General features: G+C 40.0%; 1 protein-coding gene across 2 annotated transcripts in view; it reads left to right on the top strand.

The window, feature by feature from the left end:
* The window catches only part of POT1 (protection of telomeres 1), a 63,089-nt gene that overhangs the window by 15,346 nt on the left and 30,749 nt on the right, over positions 1–16,994 (top strand). For both annotated transcript variants that reach the window (XM_081211596.1, XM_081211597.1), the window contains 4 exons: positions 3,720–3,764; positions 4,743–4,793; positions 6,800–6,914; positions 15,473–15,603. In XM_081211596.1, coding sequence (XP_081067722.1) covers positions 3,720–3,764; positions 4,743–4,793; positions 6,800–6,914; positions 15,473–15,603 — 342 coding nt within the window. The remainder of the gene's footprint in view (positions 1–3,719; positions 3,765–4,742; positions 4,794–6,799; positions 6,915–15,472; positions 15,604–16,994) is intronic.

Genomic DNA, 16,994 nt, shown 5'->3' with positions numbered 1-16,994 from the left:
AGCTGTGAAGGGAGGGATGGGACTAGCAAGGAGGGTGACGGCAGCAGGGAGCTTGGTAAGCAATGTGAGCAGGAGAAGAAGCATATATATTTACAGTGGTACCTCTAGTTACAAACTTAATTCGTCCTGGAGGTCCGTTCTTAACCTGAAACTGTTCTTAACTAGAGGTGTGCTTTCGCTAATGGGGCCTCTTGCTGCCGCTGCACGGCCGGCACATGATTTCCATTCTAATCCTGGGGCAAAGTTCTCAACTTGAGGTAACTGGCCTGAAAGTGAGATGAGCGCCACAACCCCATAGTTGCCTTTGACTGGACTTAACTGTCCAGGGGTCCTTTACCGTATATGCACACACCCCTGGGAGAGTATTGGATGTTGCTGTGGGAACCCTAACTGTTATGACTTGGGCCTATAAATCCAGTTGTGCTGTATTGAAGTACCGTATTGACTCGAATATAAGCCAAACCTGAATATAAGCTGCACCTTTAAAATTGGAGGGGGGGAAAGGAAAAAAGAAAAACCATCCAAATATAATCCGCTCCATTCCTCGCTGCTTCTGGCTGCGTACTGGGTGGGAGCAACGCTGCGTTGCCGGCGGCCTTTCTTCTTCCCCGCTTTCTCCCTTCCTGGCTTTGGGGGAGAGGACGGGGGACGACGCACGGGGCGGGTGCCGCTTTGTCGCACTCCTGGCGCTGTTTGCCCCGCACTCCTGGCTGCATACCATAAGGTTGCGAATATAAGCTGCACTTTAACTTTTCACGGTTGGAATTTGGGGAAAAAGTGAGGCTTATATTCAAGCTAATACGGTAGTAGCAATCTATAGTGTTGCTGCTTTAGTTAATGGGGAAAGGCCCCTTGCCAGATGTCCAATAGTATTAGCCTTGAATTGACATAGACTTGGAATGTTTGAGATTGTGCTGAGTTGGCAGAGTGCAGCATATCTTTTCGATGCTTTGTGTCGTTTCTCTTGGATAGCAGATATGCTGTAAATATATTTACATAGTGATAGCTTTGTTTTGGAGAATGGATAAGAGAACTAATATTTCTATAGAGTCAATGGATTTTAGCTCTGATTTCAAAAAGTCATGTTACCGTAAGCCCGTCTTATAGTACTTGGAGGGATGGTTTTTGTAATTTGTGTAGAATATTTGCCAAACTGAAAGGCAACTCTGATATTGCAGCTATGCAACTAATTCTGCATGCCCAAAGGGAGACAAATTTCTTTTCAATTCGTCATGTACTCTCTTGAACCTAATGTTTAGTTCATTATTTGCTGTGTAGTTAAGTATAATTAGGATGTGGTTGCCGCATGCCTTTATCAGCTATATGACAACCAGAATGTCAGAATGGTGAAGCTCCCTCAACATTTCCTCTCCACCTGTTGAGCTTCACTAGGTTGGGTGTTGGATAACTAGGTTGAAATTCCTTCCCCAACCTGGTGCCTTCCATATATTTTGGACTACTGCCCCCATCATCCCCAGCCAGCACAATCAGTGGTCAAGGATGATGGTAGTTGTGGTCCAAAAAGTTTTGTGGGTGCAAGGTTAGGGAAGGCTATTAGTCATATTTTATTTTTATTAACATGGAACTTCTCCCAAACCCTTTTTGAGAAAAACGAAAGGCACATGTGCTGTTTGCTTCCACTAATGAAAAGTTCATTTTAGATTGGAATTAAAGACCTAATCATGCTGTATTAGCTTAGCAGTATGAACATTAGGAGAACCTTTATTTTTAAAATGATTCTTACAGTTGGATGTATTCCTGGGGTTTGCATCTTTAATTTCCTGGAGCACCCTGTGATGTTTTCTACAACAGTAATGTGTAACTTAGAAAAAGCGGCCAGATTTTAATCATTTCATTGTTTTAAAAAGACACTTGTGCAAGTCTGTTCTTACAAACATTATTTCATTTAAACCAGGATTCATTCACCAGGGCTAAGCTATTTTCAGTGCCAGGGTTCAGCCATGGAACACTTAACACGTGAAGTGAGTTTAAGGGCTTATCCACATTTACCCTTTGGCCCACTTTCCAGGGAAAAGTAAGTGTGGATCAGCCCTAAGTGTATACCAAATCTCCACTGAGTGTATACAGAATCTCCACTGAGTGACCACAACCAGCTTACATGCACCTGAAGGCCCCCATAAACAAATAGTCTGATATAAAGGCAGTCCGGAATTCTAGCGCCTCTTACTTTGGGAATTGTTGATGTTGGTTAGAGAAGCCACATGTTATCTTTTCATAAGATAAAACCATGAATACTGGGGGAGTTGGAAGACCACCAGTAGCACTGCGAAGCCTGTTTTGGCCCTTTGCCTGCCTGACAGGTAAGGGGAGCCCTAAGGTATTTTTTATTTCTAAACAATACAGATACAGTGGTACCTCGGGTTACATACGCTTCAGGTTACATACGCTTGAGGTTACAGGCTCCACTAACCCAGAAATAGTACCTCGGGTTAAGAACTTTGCTTCAGGATGAGAACAGAAATCGTGCTTTTGTGGCGTGGTGGCAACAGGAGGCCCCATTAGCTAAAGTGGTGCTTCAGGTTAAGAACAGTTTCAGGTTAAGAACGAACCTCCGGAATGAATTAAGTACTTAACCTGAGGTACCACTGTACAGTAAGGGTGGGATGGAGAGTTTAGGGAAGCAGGTTACAGTTTGCAAGGGAATACTACAGCTACAGTCAAGTTGACCAGAGTTTGGGCATGTACTTAACTGCATGCATCTCAGATGTCCAGATAAGTGTCTGCTGCCCAAAGTAAACTGCCTGTTCCAAAGTAGAAAGGATTTGGAAACGGGATTCTCTCTCTGTTGAAGGATTTGGCTTCACATTCATTTGTGCCCACAAGATCCAGTTTGCTGTTTTACAATTCACAAAGCACAAAATACAGTGGTGCCCCGCAAGACGAATGCCTCACAAGACGGAAAACCCACTAGACGAAAGGGTTTTCCGTTTTTCGATGCGCTTCGCAAGACGAATTTCCCTATGGGCTTGCTTCGCAAAACGAAAAAGTCTTGCGAGTCTTGCAATTCTTTTCGCTCCCCCCCTTTTTCTAAGCCGCTAAGCCGCTAATAGCCTTTTAGCCGCTAAGCCGCTAATAGGGTTGCTTCGCAAGAGGGAAAAACCGCTAGACGAAGAGACTCGCGGAACGGATTAATTTCGTCTTGCAAGGCACCACTGTATAGTTTGGGGAATGTAGGCATCTGTGAAGTTCAGTGAAGTCCCTAAAGCACATTAATCATTCAGGCAGCTGGGTAAGACATGCCCATCTCTAATATGATAGTGATTAAATTGGCACCAATGTAAAATCAATACCATAACTTGCACAAATCTTAAATGCTATAAAACGTATGAGTCCAGTATGAATACTCGTGTATTATCTTTATGAAATGTATTTAGCGAGGAGTGAAAACCTTGGGCAGAATTCCATTGACTACAGATAGTGTTGCCACCTCTTTTCTGGTCTTGCCCTCGCACCTATCGGAGCAACCTGAAACAATTTTGAGTAAATAAAGCTTTTCTTAAGATCAGGAGAAGGGTCAGTAAAAAAAGAGGCAGCTCTAAGTACCCAAGGATAAGTGGTTTTGACAAATGCAACTGAAATATGAAAAATGAGATGCACACATTTTGTATAAAATTCAAATTTGAAATTCTTGAGGGATTCTCATTTGTGCCATTGTAGGCTGGGGTAGTTTTGAAGACACTTTGTTGTTGCTTTTGTAGATAAAAATGAAGAGGAAAATTAAAACCAGAGAAAGCACCCACCAAGTAGGTATTCTGTTACTATATCTTTGTAGCATTGAGTGTTAAAATGCTGATAATAAATTAAGTCATATTATTTCTTAAAGACTTGTTTTAAATTGAAAGAGCTACTTTGAGTGAAGTTCTCTTTTGGATCCACACGGCAGTGTAAAAAAAATGCTATGGTTTGTTGTGTCATCCAAACCTTGACCATGGTTTGTTTTCAAACAAATCACTGTCTGGGTTGGTATCACATGACAAGCCATAGTATGGCTTGTTTGAGCTCTGTGGATGGGAAGAATTCATTCTGGGGCCGGCATGGCAGAATAAAGGCACATCCATTATTAACTCATAAACGAAGTCAGGTAAACTGGCTTGTCATGACATGCAGACTAGGTCCTAGGAAGCCATAGAGTACATTTGTGCAGTATGTTTTATAAAATACAGAAATTTAAATTACCAAGGGAAGAATTATCCCTCAGTCTATCCCAGTACAGCCTGGGAACCTTTAGGAATATTTTAAATAGTACCCATTTGATCTGCCCTTTTGAGCTCAGGGCTAAGTTGTGAAAGGATGGAGGGGTTTTAGTGAATTTTCTTTACTTCAATTTTATTTTGATATTGGCCATAATAGAATTATGCATTATTAAACTATTCTGTTCTGTTAGTTTGTGTGTTTTTTTATACTTAACCCCAAATATTTGAGATAAAGTAGTCTATAAAAATATAAATGTTTGTTGATTAGAATTGTTGGTTTACATAAATATTTAGGTAGCATTTGCTATATGTTTGACATAAGACAATTCACTTAAATTACAATGTAATAAAAATGCATACATTTATTATTTCTATCTTTTAAGTTGCCTATACATAATAGATTAACTTCCAGCATATATTTGTTCAAAGAACAAAGAACATCTTAAAATATTGGAATAAGAAATCTGAAATTGTCATTATTGTCTTCCAGTTTGTTCTAACAATCTTCAGTTCTGTTTTTCTCCGCAGGTTTGTACTAGGTCATCCAGTACAAATACTGGTTCAGAAACTGTAGCCATGGTAAGTTTTGTTTTGATGTTTCTTTTATTTTTGTTTTAAATTGCAGAAGGCATCGTGAGTTCGGTGCCTGAAACAAGTTTTACAGCAACTTTAAGATGGACTGTAGAAATGGCTATAGATAAAATAATTTTGCATTAGCTGCTGTAGGGAACACAATTACAAAAGGAATAAGGCAGAGAATAGATGTCCAGAAATTTTGAATAAATCCAAACACATGCTGGTGAGGCTGGGAATGCTTTATGAATGTGTTTTCCAGCTACTTTAATTTGTCTTACGTATATAGAAAAATTCTTTTCAAGCAGCTCCGCTAAATAAAAAATACACCAGGCTGTAGAGGCTCAGAAACTCTGGCAAGTGTGCTAATTTCCTGAACATCTTGGAGGTGGTCTGCAAGTATTATGACTGTTATTAGGCTAGCCAGCAGAACAAGGTGATGACAGAAATAATTAAAATGCCTGTGGCACCTTCTGCTGGTTGCTGGAGAAAGTACAAAAATTCATGTGTTCCAACAGCCTTTCCAAAACTTTATTAAAGCAAATTTGCTGTATCAGGAGAGGGCAACATTGTATATTTTTTGACATGTGTACAACTGGTTGGCAAGATTCTATACTCACTAGGGCCAGACTGAAATTCTAGTGTCAAAAATCAATTGGCAAAGATCTAAAATCAGTTGGCTTTCTCATTCTATATGTTGGACCCATGTGTTTTCTCTTCTCATGTAAGTAGCTTACACACTTATTCCAACCACAGAATGTACAGCAAATGGGTTTTTTAAACATCCTGTGAAATGATCAATTGACATGTGTGATAACTATTAAAACTATGGAAATTAATCAGGGCTATTGTACTAGAAACATTTAACTTACAATTGGACCCGGTGGTTTTTTTCTGTTAAACTATACAGATGGTTTAGTTATACAGCAACATAAGGAATCTGTGTCATTGTATGGTGTTGGCAACAATAATTTTGTTGGCAGAAAAATGGAGATTAGCAACGATACCAACCATTAATAAATACAGAGAGAAAATGTAGGAGTTTGCTTCAATGGCCAAGCTAGCTTGTTATGTCAGAGAACATAACAAGATGAATTTGCAACAAATGAGTAGGTGCTTATTAAATATAGTAAGGATTTAATCAAAACATGTTGTGGTTTTACCCTGTTTTGAAGTTTGGTTTGTTGAGGATAATTAAACAAATTATTTAATCTATTCTTGTAGGTTATGCTATAGGTTCTTGTCTCTTTCTTTCCTTCACTTAGATTAATGCCTTTTGAAATAATAAACAAATTTGTATCTGCAAACGTTTTATAGCTTTAACTCTGCAGATGTACTATTTAAATTAGAAAAGCAAAAAAAGCTAGTGTTTCTGGAACGGTCTGATATTTTCCGTTTGCCAGGAAATAACACTTGGCTGTCTCATAAGAAGAGTCCTGCAGGATCAGGCTCGCAACATATATAACAGTCATAGCTTGCAGCAATTGATAGCCTTATATTCCATGAATCTGTCCAATCCCCCTTTAAAACCACCCAAACTGGTGGCTGTCTGCCTCTTGTGGGAGCAAATCCCATAGTTTAATTATGTACTGTATAAAGAAGCACTTTCTTTTTTCTGAGCTGAATTTCCTAGCATTCGGCTTCATCGGATGGATCCAGATTCTAGTATGAAAATAGTCACACACACCCCAACATCATTTTATACATCACAAAGCATATCTACTCCCCGCTCACCTTTTCTGTACAGTAAAAAAAAAAAACCCACCCCAAATTGTTATAACCTTTCCTTATAGAGGAATTCTTCCAAAGGAGGAAGGAGTATTCTGATGGAATGACCAGTAGCAAAGAAAAATGTTTTGTTTGATGTTCATAATGGACCTGATATCTAGGCCCTGTATCTAAAGTAAGTTTTGGCAAAAGAAAAGAAGAGAGAGAAGAAGAAGAAGCTTGCCGTTTTAAAATAGCTACAGAATTTTTCTTGAATGTGATCGTTTTCTGTTTTGTCTTGTTAGCCTGTTGCCCCCAGCTACACATACACCCCTCTGAATCTTGTTAAAGGCGGGACTATTGTCAACCTCTATGGTGCTGTGAAATTCTTCAAGCCTCCATATAAATGCAAAGGAACGGGTATGTATTATTAAATATATAAAACTCACAAGGTGTTCTGCTTTAAAAAAAATTCTCATAGCAAATATGAGCAAGAAGTCGATTATGGGTCATTGTATGATTTCTGATCGGCTTGCCGAAGGTCGGCGGTTCGGATCCCCACGACGGGATGAGCTCCCGTTGCTCGGTCCCTGCTCCTGCCAACCTAGCAGTTCGAAAGCACATCAAAGTGCAAGTAGATTGCTCTGGCGGGAAGGTAAATGGTGTTTCCATGCGCTCCTCTGGTTCACCAGAAGCGGCTTAGTCATGCTGGCCACATGACCCGGAAGCTGTATGCCGGCTCCCTCGGCCAGTAAAGCAAGATGAGCACCGCAACTCCAGAGTCAGCCACGACTGGACCTTAATGGTCGGGGGTCCCTTTACCTTTACCTTTATGATTTCTGATAAACTGCTCAATGCTTCCTGGATGCTTGGATTCCTGTAAAGCAACGGTTCTCAACCTGTGGGTCCCCGGATGTTGTTGAACTACAACTCCCATCATCCCTGAGCTCTAGCCTTGCTAGCTAGGGGTGATGGGAGTTGTAATTCAACAACATCTGGGGACCCACAGGTTGAGGAAGGCTGCTGTAAAGAATGCTTGCTCAGATTCACCTTGGTGAACCACCTTGGTCTGTTCCACCCTTTCAGTGACTTCTTTTATGACATTCCCGCGTCAACTTTTGGGTTCAGTGCTGTGTGCAATTGTGCACATATTGGTCACGCCTAATATGGGGGTTGCCTGTTGTGCTCAGTAGTATCACTAACTCCAAATCAAAGTTTGGAAATGGGAGTTTGTTGTATCGTAACTTGGAGTTTATAGTGGTTAGGGCAGATGAAACCCTGACCATGGTTAAAGAAAGAAATTAATGCTAGCGTGGCTAGGAGATTAGGCAGCCCAATGTCTTTGGCAATAGTTGGAAGTTTTATTCATTCGTGGAGAAGCTGTGGAAACCTCCCTATTCATTGCACACCATTTGATGCAACGGTGAGGAACTCAAGAGGGATTTCTTTGCTCTTTGGGGTTGACAAATAGAGGAACATAGTCTTTGGTCATGGTGTTTGAAAATGGATCTGCTTCCTTCACTTCTTTTGTTTAAAAATGAACATGACTTTAGTCGCACAAAAACCCAACATAGTTTGTGGTAATGGTATTTAAACATAAAACTGTTGGAAATATTGAAAGATAAGTGTTTTCACATCCCAGTTAAGAAAAAAAAAACATGAATAAAGCACCATGAGGTACAATAATTTATATGTCAGACCTTTAAAAAATGGATGGGGTAATTAAATTTGGTATCAAGAACTGGTAATGGTCCATCTGTTATTACAGATATTACACCATATGCTTTGTCTATTTTTCCACAAAATGAAATTAAAATGAATATCATTAGTTTCATCTCATATTCACTTATAAACTAAAATTATATTGCAGGCATGAACCTGGAAAATAATGTGTCTACTCTAATTTTGGAGGGAATGGAGCGATTTGCATATTGGTCGTTAGTTTTGTGATAATTTGAGCTGATGATAGAAGGCTTACTGTCATAGAAAGAACTTTCTAAACTAGTCAACTTCTTTCATAATGGTGATCTTGTATCCTGGCAAGGCAGACTGTGGCAGTAATGAAAATTATTTTTATCCCGAATTCCCAGGAAACTTCTTTTTTTTTTTTTTTTTTTAGTGAACCCATCTTATTCCTTTTGGGGAACAAAAGCAATACTTCTGTGGGTGATACGTTTTACAAACAGTTTGTTAAGTTTGACCATTTGGGGAAATGGTTGTGCTGGGTTTTGTTTTGTTCTGTTTTTTTAAAGGCTGACTACCTTCTTGTGATGGTAACCCTTACTAACGGATTTCTTTAGAATGATTCAAGATCTTGTTTTGGCTAAAACTGGAATGAGTTGCGTTGTGGCTTGTAAATTTCGTAAAAAGCCCACTTATCTGTTCCCCCATCGTTGGATCACTGGGGTACTCATAAAGCACATCAGCTATTGCCATCTATCTCTTCTTGAATTAAATTTAGGAATAGAACTAGATTTAAAATAGATGTTTGAAAAATAGTGTTGCCATTAATAGGACACAATGATCTGCTTCAAACGTAATGCTAAACCATAGCTTTAGCACTGTGTAAACCCTACCTAGCAGCTTAACTATGGTTTGTTTCCTGACAACAATCTGAAGCCATGGTTTGCTGATTATTTGCAAACTTTAGTTTGTGTGAATTATGATCCGGTGCTATGTGTGAATCCAGCACTCTTCCTTAACCATGTTTGTTTGGCGAGCGTCTCAGGTGGTCAATCTATAAAGGAATGAGTTTAGTAATTGGAAAACAAACTAAATTTTGGAGAAATAAGCATACTTGCCTGTTTGTGGGACAACTGTGGTTTCACTCATGGTTTGTTAAGCAAACCATGGCTTAGTGTTATGTGTGAACAAGGCCTCCATATCTTATATTGTGTCTGTGCTGTTCTCCTATGTAGTTTGTAGAAGATTAAGAAAAAAGTAAAAGGCACCCCTGACCATTAGGTCCAGTCGTGGCCGACTCTGGGGTTGTGGCGCTCATCTCGCTTTATTGGCCGAGGGAGCCGGCGTACAGCTTCCGGGTCATGTGGCCAGCATGACTAAGCCGCTTCTGGCGAACCAGAGCAGCACACGGAAATGCCGTTTACCTTTCCGCCGGAGCGGTACCTATTTATCTACTTGCACTTTGACGTGCTTTCAAATTGCTAGGTGGGCAGGAGTAAGGACCAAACAATGGGAGCTCACCCCGTCATGGGGATTCGAACCGCCGACCTTCTGATCGGCAAGTCCTAGGCTCTGTGGTTTAACCCACAGCGTAAAGCCAAATACAATTCTGCTGTACAAGTTATATCAATATGGTTAACATTTACTAGTTCTTTCTGTATAGAAATTGTCTTCCTGTAGCCAAGATGAAACTTTTAGATTCTTATACTTCAGCATCTTTTGATGCTTAGTTATGCTAGGTCTGTATGTCTGAGAAAACTGCATTCACTGTGAGATTTTCAGTCTTTAATTTTAATAGGGATATTTTTTTCCCTTCTGGAGAGCTGCAGAGAGCTGAAAAGATTATGATTTTCTATCCTTTAGGATATTGCAGAAGGTGTTGCTGATTTTTAAAATGTTATTTCTGGATAGGCAGATTTCCTCTTATTTCTCTTTCCTCACCACTTGTAGCTTTTAAATGTAAAATGGTCAAAACCAAAAGGGCATGTAGACAATCACTTGCAGAAAGGGCACTTCTCGACTGAATATATCAAATGGAAATTTAAAGTTGGCAACCCCCTATTAAGCTATCTGAAGACTTCACAGCTGATGGTAGAAAATTTAATCCATGAAATGGCAATTGGATCCAGGCTAGGGTCTCTAATGACATAGAAGTAACTGTAGCTCCAACTACTGCTGTGAGGGCTTAATATTTCCCTGTTCCTTCTTTTGCAGTTAAGCCAAGCAAGTTTACAGTAGCTGTTAAGTAATTTTGTCAGGTGTTACAGCTTACTGCTTAAAGTCATTTCCATAGGTTGGTTGTTGTTGTTTTTTTTGCCATTCTTAAACAATGCTAATACAATTAAATTATTTCATGGTAGCATAAATTTGCGACTTACTACAGAATAAACTAACTTAACCCAATTGATCTAAATCACAGACAATACAACCTGGAACTCTACAAAAGCCCAAACTTGTTATCGGCGGGAAGTACACTGTTCAGTGGCCTGAACAGAAAGTTGAAATATCGAATAAAGTTGAACATTCACTTCCATTGAATTGATTGGTAAAAATACATAGATCAGCAATGGCTTGCAAATTGGTGTGGAACTGTTACACTGACTTCCTGGCAGCTGAGTCGCTGCTGCTTACTGGAAGGGCGATGTAATAGGAAAGTTGGTATGACCCGCAGAACCCATCCTGTCACCTTGCTCATGCTGGTAAGCAACTGTGATCCACTTGCTCGAAAGCTAGCATTGCAGATCGATCCCAGTTGGGAAGCTGCTTCTGGCATACATGTAAAACTATAGATGTCTGTTGGTCTCAATGGAAAGGCCCATAGAGGTTGGAAATAGAACATGTATTTTCATCTTTGCATATATCTATGCATGTATTTTCAAACTGCTATAGCAAAACTATTAAAGTTTCTCTATTTTTGGTGAGCTTGTCTACCCTGAAATCCATTCTGGATGTTTCCAAAATGGAAACTGCACCTGGAGTGTCATTCAAAGCTTCTTTAGCCACTAAAATACTAAATGTAGTTTGTGTTTCTTGTGTTACTGATTTCCATACTGAAATAGCATTTTGGGCTTTCAATCTATCTTGTGCTAGGGGCCATTTCACGCACTTTAGACTGTCTTTCCTAGAATATGTGCTGTCTTAGGAAGAAGTGTTTTGAGAAACGTGTACAGTGGTGCCCCGCAAGACGAAATTAATTCGTTCCGCAATTTTTGTCATCTAGCGAATTTTTCGTCTTGCGAATCACGAAATCCCATAGGAATGCATTGAAAATCAATTAATGCGTTCCTATGGTCAAAAAAAGTCGAAACAAAGCCAAATTTGGTACAACAACAGTTTATTAACTGCTCTTTAAAGTCACACATACTGTAAAGAGCAGTTCAAAAACTGAAGGGAAAATAAATTAACTTTATAAACAAAACATGTCTTTGTTTTTAGACAAAGGAAACAAAGCCGCGAGACGTTTTCGTCTTGCGAAGCAAGCCCATAGGGAAATTTCGTCTTGCGAGGCAAATCGAAAACGGAAAAACCTTTCGTCTAGCGAGTTTTTTGTCTTGCGAGGCATTCGTCTTGCGAGGTACCACTGTACCTATGACATACATCTTGCCTTATATTGTATGTGTGTGATGGGTGTATTAGAGAGTTCAGTGTCTCCCACCCACATATATGGAAGAGCTATTCTAGTAAGTGTATGAACTAGACTCCCAGTGCTGGTGGTTTTCACTTCCTTTCCATACAACATGCCAGGATACTTTCAACATTTAGAACCAGGACACAGGTGGCGCTGTGCTCAAAACCACTGAGCCTCTTTGGACTACTGATTGGAAGGTCAGCGGTTCACATCCGCATGACAGGGTGAGCTCCTGTTGCTTTGTCTCAGCTTCCGCCAACCTAGCAGTTCAAAAGCACACCAGTGCAAGTAGATTAATAGGTACTGCTGCGGTCGGAAGGTAAACGGTGCTTCTGTGTGCTAGTGTCCCACTGTGCCAGAAGCATTTTAGTCAGGCTGGCCACATGACCCGGGAATCTGTTGGTGGACAAACCACCGGCTCCCTCAACCTGAAGTTGAGATGAGTGTCGCACCCCATAGTCACCTTTGACTGGACCTTGACCATCCAGGAGTCCTTTACCTTTTTTATCTTAACATTTGGCATATCATCACAGAAGTGTAGGACTTTAAAAATACAATTTCATATGCAGTAACAAGCCTAAGTGGATATAACTATTCCAGCCACCTGATGTGATAAGGTACCTGGGACAGGCTAACTCCCTATATTCCAAATCATGAGATAGATTTTTTTAACTAACAATTAAGGCATGAGAACATGATCTACAGATGGAGAGCAGTATACAAATTTAATAATAATAATCTTCATTTGGCTTTAGGTCTGTGAGCCATGCAAGCTGTTTGCTTTCAAGTTGTTGTTTTTTTCTGCAATCTCACATGTTTTGAAACAAAAATGTAAGGTGAGATTATTAGAGTGCCAGGAAGAGCCCTCAGGCTATGGAAAGAAAGTCACCTTGGAGATGCATTTTATCCAACACATTATAAAAGAATATGGTAGAGTGAATTTTTATAAGCATTTGTTGTACTTCAGTGCCAGATTTTGGTAATCCATGAGGATGTATCAGCATTAGTTTTGCACTGTTGAACTGACACGGTTTCTCTCCTTAAGCGATGGCGAGATCCCATGTTTTGTGAAAGTATTTTACACTGTGTACTGTATTGCTTGTCTGAACTGAGATAACCCTGTAGTGACGCACAGAGCTGTAACTTGAAGCAGCCTGTATATTTGTCGAGTTTTGAAAATATTAGATTTAAATTTGAGTTACCTTAGAACTTGTATATCTTGCCAGCACGCAATTTTTCACCTTTTTAATTAAAGTGAGGTACACAGTATATAGGTTTAAAACAAGCTGTCAGATTTTAATGAGCTTGCTAAAATGTATTGTTCCTACTTGCTTTTTACACCTCTGTGGCACACTTAACTGTACTTTGATGCTATTTCCTGAAGATAATTTGCAAAGTTAAACAAGCAGCTAATTCAGTATCATACTTCTCAGGCCTTGTTTCTCAGGACTAATCCTTTGAGAATAGTTGCTTTACAGTAAGTAAAAAATTAAACTAAAATATTTTTTGTAGTATTAGCTGTTGGCTTAAAGCACCTCATTGGAACTATTCCCTAACTATTTGTTGAACATGACATTCCTGTCTCAAAGTTAACTCATTTATACTGTAATCCTAGAGTGTGTTGTGCAATGGTGGCAGAGAATTACAAATAAGTATTTGTAATATACACTGTAGACTATTATATTCATGGCTTCTTTGATTAAAGGCTTGGCTTAGAGATACTGGCAGGCCTTGCAATAAAACTACAAAGCAATCTGCACTTAATCTTACAGAGGAAATTAGGTGAATTGCTCAAGATCGTTTCTAATACCTAACAGGAAGTTTAATTTTTCATCTGTTACACATTAAGATCTAGTTAGCACTATTTAATCTAAAAATGTTAATGGTTTCCAATATGATGGGCAAATCTAGGAAACTATATCAAAACGTGGTGTTGTTTTAGCGCAAATGTTATATGTTGTTTCTGCCAGAGCCTGTAGAAATAATAGATTTGTCCTTTGCATTAGAAATTCATTTTTTAAAGGATGATGTCCTGAATATGAAAATTGGCATTGATACCCAATACTGTTATGGAATGTAGTGCTTAGAGGATCAATGACTGGGCAAGTGCTAACTAGGCTTTAGGAAGGAGGCGGGAGAACTCTAGGAACCTGGTAGAGTCCTCAAGCTTCCTCCCCAAAGCCCAGTGCCTCACTTACCCAGCTTTGGGAAGGAACCGTGAGGGCTGGGGCATCAAAAGTTGCTGAGGGCCGCCAGAAAAGGCCTTGAGGGCTGCATGCAGTCTGAGAGCCATTTTGGACCACTCTGGGTTAGACTATTAGACTAAAACCTGGAACAGGGGTCAGCAAACTTTTTCAGCAGGGGGCCAGTCGACTGTCCCTCAGACCTTGGGTGGGGGGCGGACTATATTTTGAAAAAAGAAGAACAAATTCTTATGCCCCACAAATAACCCAGAGATGCGTTTTAAATAAAAGCACACATTCTACTCACGTAAAAACACTCTGATTCCCGGACCGTCCGCAGGCCGGATTTAGAAGGTGATTGGGCCGGATCCGGCCCCCGGACCTTAGTTTGCCTACCCATGACCTGGAACACCTTCAAATCTTCAATCTGCCTTGAAACTCACTGGGTGACCTTCAGCCAGTCATAATCTCTCAGCCTAACCTAACTCACAGGATTGTTGTGAGAATAACTTGGAGAGAGGGGCACCTTGAAGGAAATGTGGAATATAAATGTTATAATAGTAAGATATTTTTAGATGTATTAAATAAGTTTTTATTGTATTTTAATTAGGTTTTTTTAATCATTGATATCTTTGCTGCTGTGTGCTCCTTTGAAAGGAAAGGCAGGATATTAGTGTATTAAAGTTATAAGAATTTTGCAGAACATACATGTTTGTCCCGGCTGTTTGGTATTCTTAAGAGGGTTGAAGATATGTATCAATGAGGGTGTGCTCTGAACTTGTTGTAGATTTGAGTGCGGATAGAATCAGAGTCGAAAGGGACCCCGTGGGTCATCTTAATTCAACCCCCTGCAATGCCTCTCTCTAAAGTCTAAACAGCTTGTTGCTTCTTACTCTGCATGAACAGGAAGTGGTTTAAGCCATTTGCCCTTTTAATATGGCTGTTTTAAGTGAGGGCAAAGCTAAGCAAAAAGAGACTTGCCACACAACTGGCAATTCTTAGCTCTCTGGAGACTAACGCCTAAGCTAGATTTGAAGAAATGGAGCAGTACTGAAAATTAGACTGCATGCTAGGCAATCATTCCTCCTTGCCTCATGTCACAGAAGAAAGTGTCGTTGTCACCCTTGGCCAGTTAAAGGGCTGGCTGACCATTGTACTTTATACCTTGAATTTAAATAAAATACTTTCTCTTCAGTGTTAAGATTTGTTAGTAATTTTATGAAAGCTTCAAACCCATTCACATCTGTCGACATGTCAAGATTACTGAAAATGCATGCACTTTTTAAACACAGGTAGGTGTAAAATTTCTGGCATGGCTATTCTTAGGAGATTGTATTGCTTTCTTAAAAGCATATGGAATCCTATAATCTCATTCCTGTATTTATTCTCATGATGTTACCTGACATCATGATCCTTTATGTATTAATCTATGCTTTTAGAAATATGGTGCCAACTTTTTTACATCTGTATTTTCTCCTTTACAGATTATTGCTCAGTGATAACCATTGTGGACCAATCGGATGCCAAGCTGATATGTTCACTTTTTAATGTAAACAGAGATGCCCTTCCACAAATCTACAAAAATGGTGACATTGTTCGATTTCACAGAATAAAGGTACCTTTGCTGTATTTGCCATTCATTGTAGAGAGGAAGCTGGGCTGTTGTCCTTTGTGAACAAAGCAGGCCATTCTTTTACATCCAAATTGATGCGTTGCAATTCCACATAAATGTGGGACTCCCACTGTTGTTTATGGGAGAAGTTGATGCAAATATCTCTTTTGCATCCAATTGACAGTAATGGAGAAACTTCTCTCTAGCTCTTGAGACCAGCCTTATTAGAACTCAGTGAACACTATGTTCAGCCTTTTTCTGATTATCACTATCTGTTTCTGTTTATGCAATATTTGTCATCATATTTATTATGGACTTCTAAAACTGAAGGGTAGTCCTTTCACATATCAGAATATTTGGTGCATTTCCAAACAGAGACCAGGTTCTTTTACATGCTTCGGAAGATGGAGGAGACTAGGTAGGTAAGAAGCAAGAGGAGCTAGAGGATTTGTTGTACAAAGAGGTCTTTGCAACCATGTTTCAGGAATGCTTGTCAGGGAATCCCAGTCTGTATTCCTTGGTCTGATACCCAAATATATTCTGTATTCTAAAATATTTGAAGGTACCTTCCCAATATCGAGTCCTGAGTATCCTGTTTGTTTTGTAATCCGATCAAATGCAGAAGCAGTGCTACCATCAGTTGCATTTCTGCCTTGGAATCTTGGATCCAACAGATTTGCAACAGTTTGAATTGGATGGCAGCAAAATTAGGTTGGTCTGTATAATCTCCCAGTCCTTTAGGTTCAGAAACAGATACGACAAATAGGCCAATGAGAGGAAAGCCGCAAGCAAGGAAGGCATTAAACCCTTCTTCCTTCTCTTGTGACAACGCCCTCCCAAGCTGTAGAGGTACATCTTGCTTTTGCAATTTAGAATTGTACTGTGTGTAGCGTTATAATAGAGGAATTATAATGAGCTGATAGAGTGCAGAGTCTTAAGTCCCCACTTATGCTGTGGTTATGTCCGGGCCCCTGTGCGCATAAGCGACAATCGCATAAGTGGGGAGCACCCTCTAAAAAGCCTGTAAACACCCATTTTTCCTGCTCTCCAACTCTCTCTCTCTCCTGCTCTCTCTCTCTAATCCAGACCAAAATAGCTAGAGTTGAAGTTCTAGGGCTGGCTGGAGGATGTGTAGGAAAGTGGCTGTGGCAGCTGCTGTGCTACCCCATACGCCAGCTGTTAGGGGGGGAAGCTGAGCAGCCTAAACAAAGCTCCACTGCACCTCAGGGGCTTCCACTTTGGGGCTTCTTCCACTTTCACTGGTGCCCTCTTCAGGCTCTGGGGCGGGTCTTCTCATGACTCCAGCACTCTCCCGCCATTTCCTGGTATGAATTCCTATCAATTTATTTCCTGACGCACAAGCCAATGGCGCGAAAGTGTGGGGGATGCGTGTA

This window comes from Podarcis bocagei (assembly GCF_964188305.1).
Source record: "Podarcis bocagei genome assembly, chromosome: 10".
In the NCBI taxonomy this organism is placed as follows: domain Eukaryota; kingdom Metazoa; phylum Chordata; class Lepidosauria; order Squamata; family Lacertidae; genus Podarcis; species Podarcis bocagei.
Note: the sequence above shows the minus strand (reverse complement) of the source record. Positions and strands in the feature narration are given on the sequence as shown.